This window comes from Hyla sarda, chromosome 6 (assembly GCF_029499605.1).
Source record: "Hyla sarda isolate aHylSar1 chromosome 6, aHylSar1.hap1, whole genome shotgun sequence".
NCBI lineage: Eukaryota > Metazoa > Chordata > Amphibia > Anura > Hylidae > Hyla > Hyla sarda.
Window position 1 is genome coordinate 68,169,346 of NC_079194.1, and position 14,868 is coordinate 68,184,213.

The following is a 14,868-nucleotide window of genomic DNA, read 5'->3' on the forward strand; positions in this document are numbered from 1 at the left end:
CACTGGCGTAGAATACCCCTAACAGGATGCCTCCAGCTGTTGCTAAACTGCCAGCATTCCTGGACAGTCAGTGGCTGTCCAGAAATGCTGGGAGTTGTTGTTTTGCAACAGCTGGAGGCTCCATTTTGGAAACACTGCCGTATGATACGTTTTTCATTTTTATTGAGGGGACAGTGTAAGGGGTGTATATGTAGTGTTTTGCCCTTTATTATGTGTAAGTGTAGTGTAGTGTTTTTAGGGTACATTCGCACTGGCAGGTTACGGTGAGTTTCCCTCTAGGAGTTTGCGCTGCAGCGAAAAATTTGCCGCAGCCCAAACTTGAAGCAGAAAACTCACTGTAAACTCGCCCGTGTGAATGTACCCTGTACATTCACATATGGGGGGGGGGGGGGCAAACCTCCAGCTGTTTCAAAACTACAACACCCAGCATGTACTGACAGACTGTGCATGTTGGGAGTTGTACTTTTGCAACAGCTGGAGGCACACTGGTTGGAAAACCTTCAGTTAGGTTGTATTACCTAACTCAGAATTTTCCAACCAGTGTGCCCCCAGCTGTTGCAAAACTACAACTCCCAGCATGTACTGATCGCCGGAGGGCATGCTGGGAGATGTAGTTATGCAACAGCTGGAGGTACACAACTACAACTCCCAGCATGCCGAGACAGCTGTTTGCTGTTTGGGCATGCTGGGATTTGCAGTTTTGCAACATCTGGAGGGCTACAGTTTAGAGACCACTGCACAGTGATCACCAAACCGTGGACCTCCAGATGTTGCAAAACTAAAAATCCCAGCATGCCCAGACAGCAAACTGCTGTGTGGGCATGCTGGGAGTTGTAGTTTTGCAAGATCTAGGAGGGCCACAATTTAGAGACCACTGTATAGTGGTCTCAAACTGTAGACCTCCAGATGATGCGAGGCAACTCACCGGCTTCCGTAGGATCCAGGGTCCGCGTCGCAGTCCTCCTCTTCTGTCGATCCCTGCCACCGATCTCTTCCTGCTGCTGTTGCGGATCAGTAAGTGGACTTTGGCGCCGATCCTTTGAAGGGGGAAACCGAAAGATAACCCCCCCGATCTGCTATTGGTCGTCGCTCCTTGAAGAAATTTTCCTTTCTGGATCCTCTAATGCCATCCAGGTAAAGAAGATGAGAAAATCCTGAAAAAAATTCTGCAAGTTGCGAGACTGTTTATATCCCAAGTGGAAAAAGAAATAAAAATGAATTTTCACATAAAAGAAATCCATCCACAATTAACGTATCCCCAAGGCACAGGATAGGGCATAAGTAGCTGATTGCAGGGGGTCCAACCTCTGGGACCAGGCTCTCAGTGAGGAGCGCGTGCTGCAGACGGAACGCTCACCAAAGGCGCACGTTCCGTCTACCGGGTCCTGTTCTTGAAATGGTGGGAGGTCTCAGTAGTCGGACCCCCGTGATCAGCTACTTATCCCCTATACTGCGGAAAAGGGGATAAAGTTAATCATTGCTGGAGTTCTCCTTTAATACTAGGCCCTGCAACATGAGCTACAGTAGAAGGAAACCTGCCTGGGTCCGTATTTACACACTTTCTGAAGTCACATCGTACCGTGTGGCTTTAAAAATATTGTGTGTAATGTGTTAATAAGTAACATGCTACTTGTCCTGGGAAGAATACAAGAAGCCATAATATATATATTTGTGTTTTTTTTTTTTTTTTTTTATTAAAAAGAGTCAAGGGTAATGCCAAAATATAAATTCTCTCTTGACCCAATATTTCATTTACAATGTACAATTCCACATGGGGGAAAGGATTAAAAACTAATAAGAGCCTTTAACACCAAATTACATTTCTATGCTCACCTGGCAGTACTACAATTTTTTTTTTTAGGTTAGGTTTATGTGCGTAGGATGGGGCAAGTTCACTTTTAATCTAACGGTCATGAAGACAAGGAGTTAAAAAGGGAAACATACAACATTGTACAATAAAGTGTTCTTCTTGACTTTTATATTTAACTAGAAACGGTCATCATGCTGTAATTTTTGGAAGGACTGTGCCGCCCCATCCGAAGTGCATCTTTGCAGCTGGAGTGGGCCTCCAAAGGCATGCCTACTACTGCCGGCGACCCGTCGTACAATACGCAGATGGACCCGTCTTCTCCGATCCGATAGGAAACTTCGAACGGGTCGACCCACATGGTGAGCTCGCTGGGGAGAAGACGGAACAGTCTCTGGAGGCTGAGGCCGATATGTCCGGCCGCACGTCCTATCAAGGGGTCCATTTTGTGGTTGATTCGTAAACAGCGATACCCAGATCCCCTGCACGGAATCTGAGGAAACCAGTGATGTTTATAATGATCTGTTGGAGACAAAGAGGAGAAGTAGGAGTGGGGAGGAGGAGGAGGAGAGACGTGACGGGGGTTGGAGTTGAAAGGGGGTGGGAGAAAGGAAGGAGAGAAAAAAAGAGAAAAACAACATTAGCAACTATTCATTACAATCCTCCGTCTATGTCTAAAAATGTATTTCGTAATATCCGATCACGTCGGAAGGCCACGCTTTTTATGGCTTATTTTGCTGCCAGATGTCTATATAGTAGTGAAATATAAAATGTACTACATACAAAGCCCCTTTGGATTAGGGGGATTTTTATTTGGATCGGTGGCCTTGTTCATTTCTTTGAATGAATATACAAATTGAGAAATACAGAAAACATAAAAACATACAAAAAATATGTAGAACCAAAACAAAACACGTTACGCACGAAAAACAATTTAAGAATGCAAAATTATATATTTAGCATTCTTTAGTTTTTTGTGTAATGTTTTTTGTTTTCTCATGCATTTTTTACTTATGTTTTCTATATATATATATATATATATATATATATATATATATATATATAATTTCTAAATATATTTTTTGGTAAATATGAATTGTTTTTGTTTTTTGTTGTACCATCCATTTTTACTTTGTTTTCTATATTTGTCAATATGTATATAAAATCCCTTAAGATGAATGAACCCCCTATAAGAGCTACACAAACTGCTATAGGCCCAATTGTTTTGCCATAATCTGCAATGTTCTACTGCAATCCGTCAACCTATATTGCTCTGCACCCACTTCTCCCTATAGGTGAATGGTCTGCAAACCGTGCCCCCCCCCCCCTCCAGCTATTGCAAAACTACAACTCCCAGCATGCCCGGACAGCCAGCGGCTGTCCGGGCATGCTGGGAGTTGTAGTTTTGCAACAGCTGGAAGGGGCCACGGTTCGGAGCCCACCAATACAGGTCAACAAATAGTTTGATGTCGAAGTTTGACGACAAAGAGAACAAAGCATCTGAGCAGAAAAATAGGTCAGTGACATAATGAAACCAAATAAAATAAAATACAATATCCAGACTATAGAATACAATAGCTGCTTTCAATTAGATACCAACTGGTTTTATTTATAGAGCTATAAACAACAACAACAAAATAGTTTTTAAAAAAATGTAAACAAAAAGAATCCAGCCGTCAATAGAAGTATTTTGATGTAAACAAAAGAAACATTTTGGAGTAGTCTTCAACAGTAAAAGTAGTATTTCATGTAAACAAAAAAAATAAATAAAAAATTTTGTTGCAGTCTTCACCGGTTTACGAGTACGTGAACAGTCGATATATATATACACGATAAAAACCAAAAAAATACCCAAAATCTTATTTTGCATTGGCCTCTTACCTTTCATGGACTCTTGCAGGGACTGGCAGAACTGTTGCAGTTGCTTCTCCTCAATGAGCCCGCTTTGTTTGAGGAGCTTGGTGATGAAAGCGGCAGCTGTCGAGATTTCGGTCTTCATTGTTGCCCCCCTTTTTAGGTTTCTTGGTCCAGACTAACACAAGGCTCCTATGAAGACCATACAAGAAGTTTTTATTCTATCCTAGGAGCCCCTGGAGGCAAAGCGATCATGGGATTTTTGGTGGAAAAATAATATTATGATAATAATAATTAATAATTGTAAATTGGATCAATCTATTTCTTTGATGGTCAGGGGGGGGGGGCACAGTTCACAGGGTCCGGAGTCACTAAACCCCTATGGACCCCCCAAAAAATTGTATATCCCAGTGGTGGATTTAGAGGTAATAGTGAGAGTGGGTTGAAGATCAAAACTGCCTCTAGACTGGCCACAGCTGGATCCCCTGTTTTCCAGGAAGAGTAAGGGGAGGTCCTACAGTGTTGATGATGTGTGGAGGTGGTCAGGTTACAAAGTGGATACAATTCTTAGTTTCTTCCCCCTTTTTTTTTTTTTTTTTTCCTTCCCCCTCCCTTACAGGCCTTCACTTCAGCGGGGTCCTTGCCTGGTTATAGAAGACGTCTTAAAGGGGGGGGGCCCTTGAAGCTTCAGCAAAAGCCGTCGGGACGAGGAAGAAACACAAGAGAATTTCTCCGCCGCACAGCCAAGGGTAAACAAGAGGTGGGCGGGGCCGCGGGGTCGTTACGCCCACGTGACGTCACAATGGAATCGAATCAGCACGTCCGCACGGGGAGGCTTGTTACAATGTATAAATAAACAAAACGAAACGTTCTGACACGTCACGGGCGAGGAATCTGCCTGGCAACATGTGGGAGTGGGCGGCTGTGATTGGGGAGGGGGGAGTCTGCTTAGCAACAGGTGGAAAGTAGGGTGAGACGGATCAGGAACTTCTGCTTTTTGCTGTTCTAATGCAGCCAGGGTGCCTCCAGCTGTTGTAAAACTACAACTCCCAGCATGCCCGGACAGCCTTCGGCTGCCCGGGCATGCTGGGAGTTGTAGTTTTACAACAGCTGGCGGCACCCTGGTTGGAAAATACTGTTGTAATGAGTGATCTTGATACTTGGAAGAAGTAAAATAGGTGAAGCATTCATCTACACCAGTGTATTCCCAACCAGGGTGCCTCCAGCTGTTGCAAGATTACAACTCCCAGCATGCCCGGACTGCCTTTTGTAGTTTTGCAACAGCTGGAGACACCTTGGTTGGGAAACACTGATCTACATCCTTCAAGAGCAAAGACCTTGTCAAGATGTCTTTGGCTGTCAGGGCATACTGGGAGTTGTAGTTTTTAACAGCTGGAGGCACCCTGGTTGGAAAATACTGTTGTAATGACTGATCTTGATACTTGGAAGAAGTAAAATAGGTGAAGCATTCATCTACACCAGTGTATTCCCAACCAGGGTGCCTCCAGCTGTTGCAAGATTACAACTCCCAGCATGCCCGGACTGCCTTTTGTAGTTTTGCAACAGCTGGAGACACCTTGGTTGGGAAACACTGATCTACATCCTTCAAGAGCAAAGACCTTGTCAAGATGTCTTTGGCTGTCAGGGCATACTGGGAGTTGTAGTTTTTAACAGCTGGAGGCACGCTGGTTGGAAAATACTGTTGTAATGACTGATCTTGATACTTGGAAGAAGTAAAATAGGTGAAGCATTCATCTACACCAGTGTAACCCAATCAGAGTGCCTCCAGCTGTTGCACGACTACAATTCCCAGCATGCCCGGACATCAAGCTGTCTTCGGCTGTCAGGGCATGCTGGGAGTTGTAGTTTTGAACAGCTGGAGGCACCCTGGTTGGAAAATACTGTTGTAATGAGTGATCTTGATACTTGGAAGAAGTAAAATAGGTGACACATACATTTACACCAGTGTATTCCCAACCATGGTGCCTCCAGCTGTTGCAAGACTACAACTCCCAGCATGCCCGGACTGCCTTTTGTGGTTTTGCAACAGCTGGAGGCTCCTTGGTTGGGAAATACTGATCTACATCCTTCAAGAGCAAAGACCTTGTCAAGCTGTCTTCGGCTGTCCGGGCATGCTGAGAGTTGTAGTTTTTAACAGCTGGAGGCACCCTGGTTGGAAAATACTGTTGTAATGACTGATCTTGTTACTTGTAGTACTTAAAGTAAAAAGCTGAAGCAATCATCTACACCAGTGTTTCCAAACCAGTGTGCCTCCAGCTGTTTTAAAATTACAACTCCCAGCATGCCCGGACAGCCTTCAGCTGCCCGGGCATGCTGGGAGTTGTAGTTGTGCAACAGCTGGAGGCACCCTTGTTGGGAAACACTGATCTACACCCTTCAATAGCAAAGTTGTCTTACCCAACCTGATGCTTTCCAGCTGTTGGAAAACTACAACTCCCAGCATGCCATGCTGTCAGGGCATGATGGGAGTTGTAGTGTTGCAGAAAGTCATTGTAGAGGAGACATTTTTATAATATTTATTAAAACATTCTCAAGATTCTCTAAAGATAAAAGTGCCTAGAAAATGAATGAATAAATAAATGCTGCCCGGGCATGCTGGGAGTTGTAGTTTTGCAACAGCTGGCGGCACCCTGTTTGGAAAATACTGTTGTCATGAGTGATCTTGATACTTGGAAGAAGTAAAATAGGTGATGCATACATCTACACCAGTGTGACCCAACCAGGGTGCCTCCAGCTGTTGCAAGACTACAACTCGCAGCATGCCCGAACTGCCTTTTGTAGTTTTGCAACAGCTGGAGACACCTTGGTTGGGAAATACTGATCTACATCCTTCAAGAGCAAAGACCTTGTCAAGCTGTCTTCGGCTGTCCGGGCATGCTGGGAGTTGTAGTTTTTTACAGCTGGAGGCACCCTGGTTGGAAAATACTGTTGAAATGAGTGATCTTGATACTTGTAAAAAAGTAAATAGCTGAAGCAATTGTCTACACCAGTGTTTCCAAACCAGCGTGCCTCCAGCTGTTGCAAAACAACAACTCCCAGCATGCCCGGACAGCCTGGAGGCATCCCGGTTGGTAAACACTGATCTACACACTTAAATGGCAAAGACCTTGCAAGGCTGTCTTCCCCAACTTGTGGCTCGCCAGCCGTCGCAAAACTACAACTCCCAGCATGCCATGCTGTCAGGGCATGATGGGAATTGTAGTGTTGCAGAACATTGTTGTAGAGGAGAAACTTTTTATAATATTTATCAAAATATTCAGAAGATTCTCTAAAGATAAAAGTGCCTAGAAAATGATTGAATGCTCTGCTCACTTTGCTGCCCCTGACCAAATAGGTAGGGGACGACCCCTGGTTATGGAAAGGGTTAAACATTGCCTTGATGAAATTGGGGGGAATGGCAGATATGGGGAATACCTCACCCCTCTCAGGTCAGGTGGCAGGTCAGCGGATTGGGGAGGAAGCAGTTAAAGGGGAACATTTTTTATTTCTCCTTTATGCCTGGGCTGCCAGAATAAAAATGATAAACTTTTACTTACCTCCTGCCGCTCCCCAGGTGCCACTGGAATTGCTCTCCCGTCCTCCGGCACCGGTCTTCTTGCGGCTTTTTGGTTTGTCACACTGCACTCAACTTCTTGCCAGTCACAGCAATGTCCCGCCTCGGCCGGTGATAGGCTGAGCAGTAGTGTCATGTAACAGGCCCTTCTTCCTGGGTCATGGGCCCAGTACATCACTCTGCGACTATACTATCACCGGCCTTGGCAGAATATGGCTGCAGCCGGCAATTAGCTGAGTGCTGTGTGACGTGTCTGGCAACAAAAGCCAGAAGAAGACCAGGTTTGTTTGTTTTTTAAAGAAAAACTTTGTTATTACTGGTACCATTTTCAGGTACATGCGACTTTTTAAAATTTTTTTCTACAGAATTCACTGTGCGGGGTAATTATGATACATTTCGGGACCTTACGGAGTCACTAGGGTTGACTTCGTTCGGCCATAGAAGTGAATGGGGTCCTCTTCTCCTGTTAACAGTATACGTCTGCATACTATTACTGATACTATTAACGGCAGCAGGAACCTTGTGTGATCGTACCTTTAGACTGTGCATTTTTCCAGTGCCCTCTCCCCTATTCACAATTTCCCCATCTATAGGCCCCCAAACTATAATAACACCTTGGCGCCCGTCACAATAAAAGTAGATAGGATTAGATCCCTTATTTAGTAGGTATATTTCCCACAGTAGGCAGGTAGTTACCCTATTAAGTAGATATGTCCCCCAGTAGTTAGATAGTTTCCTTATTGGGTAGTCCCCTTATAGCCAGGTATGGCCTCAGGTAGGTAGTCCCCAGCCTAACAGGTAAATACAACCCTAGGTAGGTAGTTAGTTATGTAGGTAGAGTGACCCAAGTAGTTTAAAATGTTAGTAGGAAAGCATCCAAGTAGGTAGGTAAATAGGTAGGTAGGTAGCCAAGTAGGTCTCCTGTCAATGTAAGCTGTAGGTCCTGAGGCATACATTGACATGCAGCTTTCAACTGTTTCACTGTGTATATAGCTGAAATAGACACTCGATCGCCTAGGGATCCAGGGAAAATGTCCTAGATCCCCATTAGCTATCGAGACCCCTCTCTGGCTTGGCCCGCTTTTGACGTGTAGGCAGTATTATATTATGTATTTTATGTAGGAAATGTATGCATTTAAATTTTTGGGGGGTTGGATGTGTTTTTTATTTTTATTCTATTAAGCTTTATTTTTTTTACTTTTTAACTAGTGTCACTAGGGGACTTTCACCAGCGATCTACTGTAGTGCAGGGGATTATGCCTGTCTGCGGTATGCAGACAATATATAGATCCTTGAATCTGGCATGGCTGTATACAGACGTATTCATGGCAGACATGGGAGCCTTCATAATATCCTGCAATGTAAACTCCTCGGCAACCAGGCATGGGGTAAGAAGACATACAGTGTTACAGACCGCGGCATGTAACAGTTTAGGGCCACAAACGGATGTTTCTCCACTCCTAACAGTGACTGTGGGGCCCCGGCTGTCATACCAACAGCTGAGTTCCCGCGTTCCAGGAAAGAGAAGACCCATGCCAAGGGGCTAAGCCGCCATGGTAGAAAGGTCTCAGCCTGACCAAACACCCCTTAGTGACCACTGTAAAAACACATATGGCCAGTCACTAATTGGTTAATTATTTTCTGTTGTTCTCTGTTGGCTAAAATATTCAGGGTTCACTCTGCATTAAAGGGGAACTCTGGAATAGGTTGCAGTTCCTGGTGTACTTCTTTTCCAGGTTCCCTGTGATAAACACATTGGCCCTGAAACCCTAATTGTCTGTTTTTTCCAACAGCAACCAATCACAGCTCAGCATTCATATCTTAAAGAGCTTTTGTAAAGTGAAAGTTGAGCTGTGATTGGTTGCTACGGGAAAAACAAGACAATTAGGGTTTCAGGCTGTTTGATAAATCAGGGCCATTATGCTGCAGCTCAACAATCGCTGGCCGCAGTGATGTCCTGTCTTGGTCACTGACGTTTTAAGCCCCAGCATTGGTCTTTTCCCTGGTGGCGGCACTCGAAACGCCAGATTGCCGCTCACTGTCCGGGGCAGCATCTCTCAGAGAACGGGTTGTCTATATATGATGTAGCAGAGAGCAGTGGATGTCATTCATTTCAATGGCATTTTGTATGCTATTTTCAGCTGACTATAAAGTTTGGTCTGCTGTGGTGTCCAGTCCATTTAAAATAGCGTAGATGGTCCGAAATGAGTCACTAGGTACCCTCCAGCCTAAGGCTAGGTTCACATCTCCATTGCAGGTTCTATCCAAAATGCCGGGCAAAATAGCACACAATGACGGAAACCTGAGGGACCACATTAAAGGGTACCTCTCATCAAATAAACTTTTGATATATTTTAGATTAATGAATGTTGAATAACTTTCCAATATCATGTTAATGAAAAATATGCTTCTTTCTATTGTATTTTTCCCGATCAGTCCTGTCAGCAAGCATTTCTGACTCATGCTAGAGTCCTAAACACTCAGAGCTGCCAGCCTGCTTTGTTCATAGCCAAACAGGCTGTGAACAAAGCAGGCTGGCAGCTCTGAGTGTTCTCCTTTGTGAACAAAGCAGACTGGCAGCTCGTAGTGTTTAGGACTCCAGCATGAGTCTGAAATGCTTGCTGCCAGGACTGGTAGGGAGACCCCTAGTGGTCATTTCTTCAAAGTGGAAAATTAAATAGAAAGAAGCATATTTTTTAATAACATGCAATTGTAAAGTTATTCTGCATACATTAGTCTATAATATATCAAAAGTTTTTTTGATGAGAGGTACCCTTTAAGGCTAGATTTCCACTTGTTTTTTTTTTCTGGCAGTTTTTGGAATACTGCCACTGCAGTTTTTGAGCCAAAGCCAGAAGTGGATCCAAAAGGAAAAGGACATATAAAGGAAGGACTTATACTTCTTCTCCCTTATGGATCCACTTCTGACTTTGGCTCAAAAACTGCAGTGGCAGTATTCCAAAAACTGCCAGAAAAAAAACCCAAGTGGAAATCTAGCCTAAAGGTAATATGGTCAATCAGGTGCAGTTGGTGTCCAGTGTGTAACAGATTCGAATGCACCATTATTTTTATTGTTTGGTTTAATGGCGAAGGAGAAAAGTAAACTAAACATTGAAGTGTATACCTGGTCTAATAGAAAAAAACAAAAAAAACATTGTAAATGGGAATTGTTATCATCAGTTAAAGCATGTGTCCAGTTACATACACGTTCTGATATGTTAGACACATAGCAATTTTGTTCGCAGTGCACAAGGTATGTACAACGTTATACTTTAAGTGAACCTGTCACCTGTTTTATGCTGCCTATGGTTTGGGCGACCTCCCACGATCTTCTGCAAGGTGCCCCAGCTCTCCCCGTCCACGAAGCGAGGTCAACATGCCGGAGATATACGAGCGCTGTTCTCATGTATCTCCATTTAGACTTATTTATATTCATGGTAGAATTCATGTAAGGTCTTAAATTTAGTTACATTAGTTTTTCTTTACTTTAAATAAATTGGAAGGATATAGTAGGGTGGTTGTATGTCGACTAAGTAATCACACAGCTTAAAGGGGTACTCCGCTGCCCCCTGCAGCATTTAGAACTTTTTTTTCTAAACGTTGCATGCGGGCAGCAGTGGTCGTGACATCACACCACACCTCCTCCATTCATGCCTATGGGAGGGAGCGTGTTGACCATCACGCCCCATCCCACGGACATGATTTAAGGGTACGTTCACACGTGCGTATTTTCTGCTGCAGATCTGCTGCAGATTTGAGTTAACAGATTTTTCTGCCCATTGAAGTCAATGGGCAACAAAATCTGCAGGAGCAAATCTGCAGCAGATCTGAAGCAAAAATACGCACGTGTGAACATACCCTAAGGGGCGTGACATCATGACCACCGCCCACCCCCACCCAGCGTTTAGAAAAAAAAAGTTCTGAATGCTGCAGGGGGCAGCTGAGTACCCCTTTATTTGAAAAAAGAAAAGTCTCAGTCTTTCTTTCATATATGAATTTCATTTATGATCCATTCCCGCTTTTGTATTCAATAATTGCAATTAAAATGTGTGAACACAACCTCAAAATCGACTACCGTATTTTTCGCCGTATAAGGTGCACTTTTTCTTCCCCAAAACTGGGGGGAAAAAGTTGGTGCGTCTTATACGGCGTAAACACACACCTATCGCGGCGGTCCCTGCGGCCATCAACGGCCGGGACCCGCGGCTAATACAGGACATCACCGATCGCGGTATTAACCCTTGTATTAACCCTTCAGATGCGGCAATCAAAGCTGACCACCGCGTCTGAAGGGAAAGTGACACTAACCCGGCTGCTCAGGCGGGCTGTTCGGGACCGCCGCGGTGAAATCACGGCGTCCCGAACAGCTTACAGGACACCGGGAGGGACCTTACCTGCCTCCTTGGTGTCTGCTCCGTGCCGGGATCCCCTGCATGGCGGAGCTCTCCTTCGCCATCATCACGTCGTCGCGCACGCCGTCCCGTCATCCAATAGGAGCGGCGTGCGTTGCGACGTGATGACGGCGACTGAGAGCGTGGATCCCGGTGAAGAAGACGTCCGGAGCGTCGGGAACACCACGGGGACGCGGCGACAGCGATGGAGCGACATCCAGGGCAGCGGTGACGAGCAGTGACGGGTCTGGAGCGGCGGGGACACGTGAGTATTGCCTCCTATACCAGTGGTCTTCAACTTACGGACCTCCAGATGTTGCAAAACTACAACTCCCAGCATGCCCGGACAGCCAACGGCTGTCCGGGCATGCTGGGAGTTGTAGTTTTGAAACATCTGGAGGTCCGCAGGTTGAAGATCACTGTTGGGTTCAGAATCTTTTTTTTCTAGATTTTGCACCTTTTATAATTAAGTGCGTATTATATGCTGGTGCGTCCTATAGGGCGAAAAATACGGTATATACAAAGATTGTTAATCTTATCAATATGCTTATTATCTCATCATTTGCAGTATTTTTGTTGAGCTCTTTTAGGATTCTTCATATTTTAGAATGGTTGTAATATTTCTAAACACCATTACATACACTGACTCTAATGGGTTCGTTTAATGTCCTTTGTACGGAATGCCATATGAGCCGACTGTATCAAAGTTACAAACATAGTCATAAAAACAAATCTGAAGAGGCTTGTAAAGAATGTGATGTAAATCCTGGGACTCACAGACAGCACATCCAGAGACATTACGTTCTGCTGCCGTGATTCACATCAGGATTGACCTTTCAGTTTACCCCACACCTTACTGCAGCTTCTCACCATCCAATCACATTAGAGTTCAAGAAGACAAAGGTCACAAGATTCCTAAATATGTCTTAACACGTACAAAACAGTTGGGACTCCACCATGTCATTTACATTTGGATATGGTACAGCAACAATTGAGAAGACTGTTTTTCCTTTTTTCCCATGATGGCCCTGTATGTTTGGTAGAATCATAGGGGACTTGTGGGCACCTCCCCTTGTCACAAGCGACAAGCCTATTAGTTACAACCTTGGTTTGGTACTTAAAGGGGTATTCCGCCCCTGGCATCTTATCCCCTATCCAAAGGATAGGGGATAAGATGTTAGGTCGCCGCGGTCCCACTGCTGGGGACCCCGGGGATCGCCGCTGCGGCTCCCCGCCATCATTACTGCACAGAGCGAGTTCGCTCTGTGCGTAATGACGGGCGATACAGGGGCCGGAGCAGCTTGACGTCATGGCTCCGCCCCTCATGACATCGTCCCCTTAATGCATCGTCCCCTCCGCCCGTCCCCTTAATGCAAGTCTATGGCAGGGGGCGTGATGACCGCCACGCCCCCTTCCCATAGACTTGTATTGACGGGGGCGGGCCGTGACGTCACGAGGGACGTCAGCAGCGGGATCCCGGCGATCTGACATCTTATCCCCTATCCTTTGGATAGGGAATAAGATGTCTAGGGGCGGAATACCCCTTTAAACTGGTGTTCCAGGACTTTTTAACTGATGGCGTATCCATGGGATAGACAATCGCTGATCACCTAGTGCTGACACCCGGCACCCCCACCGATTAACTGTTTGGTACCCTGCAATACACAGTTGTGACCAAAAGGCTGTCCTGCCGACAAAATATTGCCCCACTGCTCCATTGTCTAACCTGGTATAATGTAAAATATTATTGTGTCATGTTATGTGTTAATTTATGCTCTGTACATTTAAGAGATTGTGGTAGAGGGAACAGGTGATCCTGAAACCCCAGTGGGGGGACCCCTAAACTCAGCCCTTATGTAGTGTAGGGGGTGGGGTGGCGGAGGAGTGTTGAGTGGTAGCCTATGTCACTTGTCAAAGCCTGGCGCCACTACAACTCCCAGCAAGGCAATATGCTCCCCGGATTCCCCTCTACCCATCCCTCTGCAAAAGAGACTGTATTGTTTGAGATCTGCTACCTCCAGAAGAGTAAAGAGACAGTTATCCATAACCTGGCATCAGTGTATTTATTCTCCCGTGCCTGGTTCAGGAGAAGCTGTCATATCCTCGGACTGTGTAGGTTAACAATGCCCTGGCATCACAAAGTGATACATCTAACCACCCAGAGTCACGCACAAGATCTATACACCCTGCACCCAGTCAGTAGCACTAGTGGCAGCCACTCCACACAGTGAATTGGGCTGGAAACTGTATGCCGTTCATTGTATAGTGGTAGCCCTGAGTAACTGCAGCTCCGCGCGAAGTTATCCTGTGCCACCACTGTCCAATAAGTGGCACAGGGCTTCTCGGCCCATTCGCTGTATGGTGCGGGTGCCAAACTTCTAATTAGAGGGTGTTTCAGGCATCCAGTAGATAGCCAACCCCGGAAAACCTTTTTAAAGAAGCGCTATTTTCATTTTTCCTGTGCTCCCATAGACAATTATGGAGCAGCCTATACATATGCAACCTGCCACTCCATTCTCACAGGAGACTTGGGTCCCTGTACTCGAGATCTCAGGGGTCCCAATCAGACATTATCCCCTATCCTGTGAAGAAGGCATTAGTGTTAGAGGCTGGGGTATCCATTTAGAGAATATTTAGTTATTAACTCTCTTATATCAATGATAATCTAAACATCCTTCCAGGGTGGCATTTTTGTTTGTGTTCTCTCTATGCCATGACATCACTTTTATTCATGAAATACATACTGTGATGTCATCCCTTTCACTTTATGGATTATCTCTACACTGTGACATCGCTGTTTGCATTATCCCTGTACTGTGATATCACTGTATGCATTCTCCCTAGACTGTGACATCACTGTGTGCCTTATCCCTTTACTGTGACATCACTATTTGCATTTGTGGTGTCCCGTTACCGCATCCTACACAGTACCTGTATATAGGTCCCCATAGCCAGAGTCCCTAGGACGTCGGGGTCCTTCTTATCTAGTCCACCCCTTGTCACCTCTCATCTAGGTATTAATAATTTAACAGTTTATTCAGGATTTATATAAATATAATTGTACAAATGTATATAATTGGTTAATTACCTGTACAGAGGGTAGCAGGGCATGCGGGTCACATGATCAGGTAATCTCTATATTTTTTGCTTAAGGACCTTTCGAGGTCCCTATGACGTATTGCACCCATCGTTCGTTGTAACGGTGAGTGACAGTTATTCAGACCAATCAAAACGGCCTCGCC

General features: G+C 45.1%; 1 protein-coding gene across 2 annotated transcripts; it reads right to left on the reverse strand.

The window, feature by feature from the left end:
• Positions 1-1,670: 1,670 nt before the first annotated feature.
• Positions 1,671-4,462, reverse strand: LOC130277541 (protein BTG1-like). 2 transcript variants are annotated; one of them, XM_056528222.1, is made up of 3 exons: positions 4,306-4,462; positions 3,689-3,853; positions 1,671-2,329 (listed from the first exon to the last, which is right to left on the reverse strand). In XM_056528222.1, the coding sequence occupies exons 2-3, from the start codon at positions 3,804-3,806 to the stop codon at positions 1,983-1,985; spliced, it is 465 nt and encodes a 154-aa protein (XP_056384197.1). In that variant the 5' UTR covers positions 3,807-3,853; positions 4,306-4,462; the 3' UTR covers positions 1,671-1,982. The 2 variants fall into 2 exon arrangements, with proteins under 2 accessions (XP_056384197.1, XP_056384198.1); XM_056528223.1 differs by having other exon boundaries at positions 4,279-4,424.
• Between the last annotated feature and the right edge of the window lie 10,406 nt (positions 4,463-14,868).

Excerpts from the sequence above, each read along its gene's own strand:
- LOC130277541 (XM_056528222.1), bottom strand. The coding sequence starts at position 3,806 with ATGAAGACCGAAATCTCGACAGCTGCCGCTTTCATCACCAAGCTCCTC. Across the intron at positions 2,330-3,688 it reads CCTGCAAGAGTCCATGAAAG|ATCATTATAAACATCACTGG; the intron begins GTAAGAGGCCAA and ends TGTCTCCAACAG.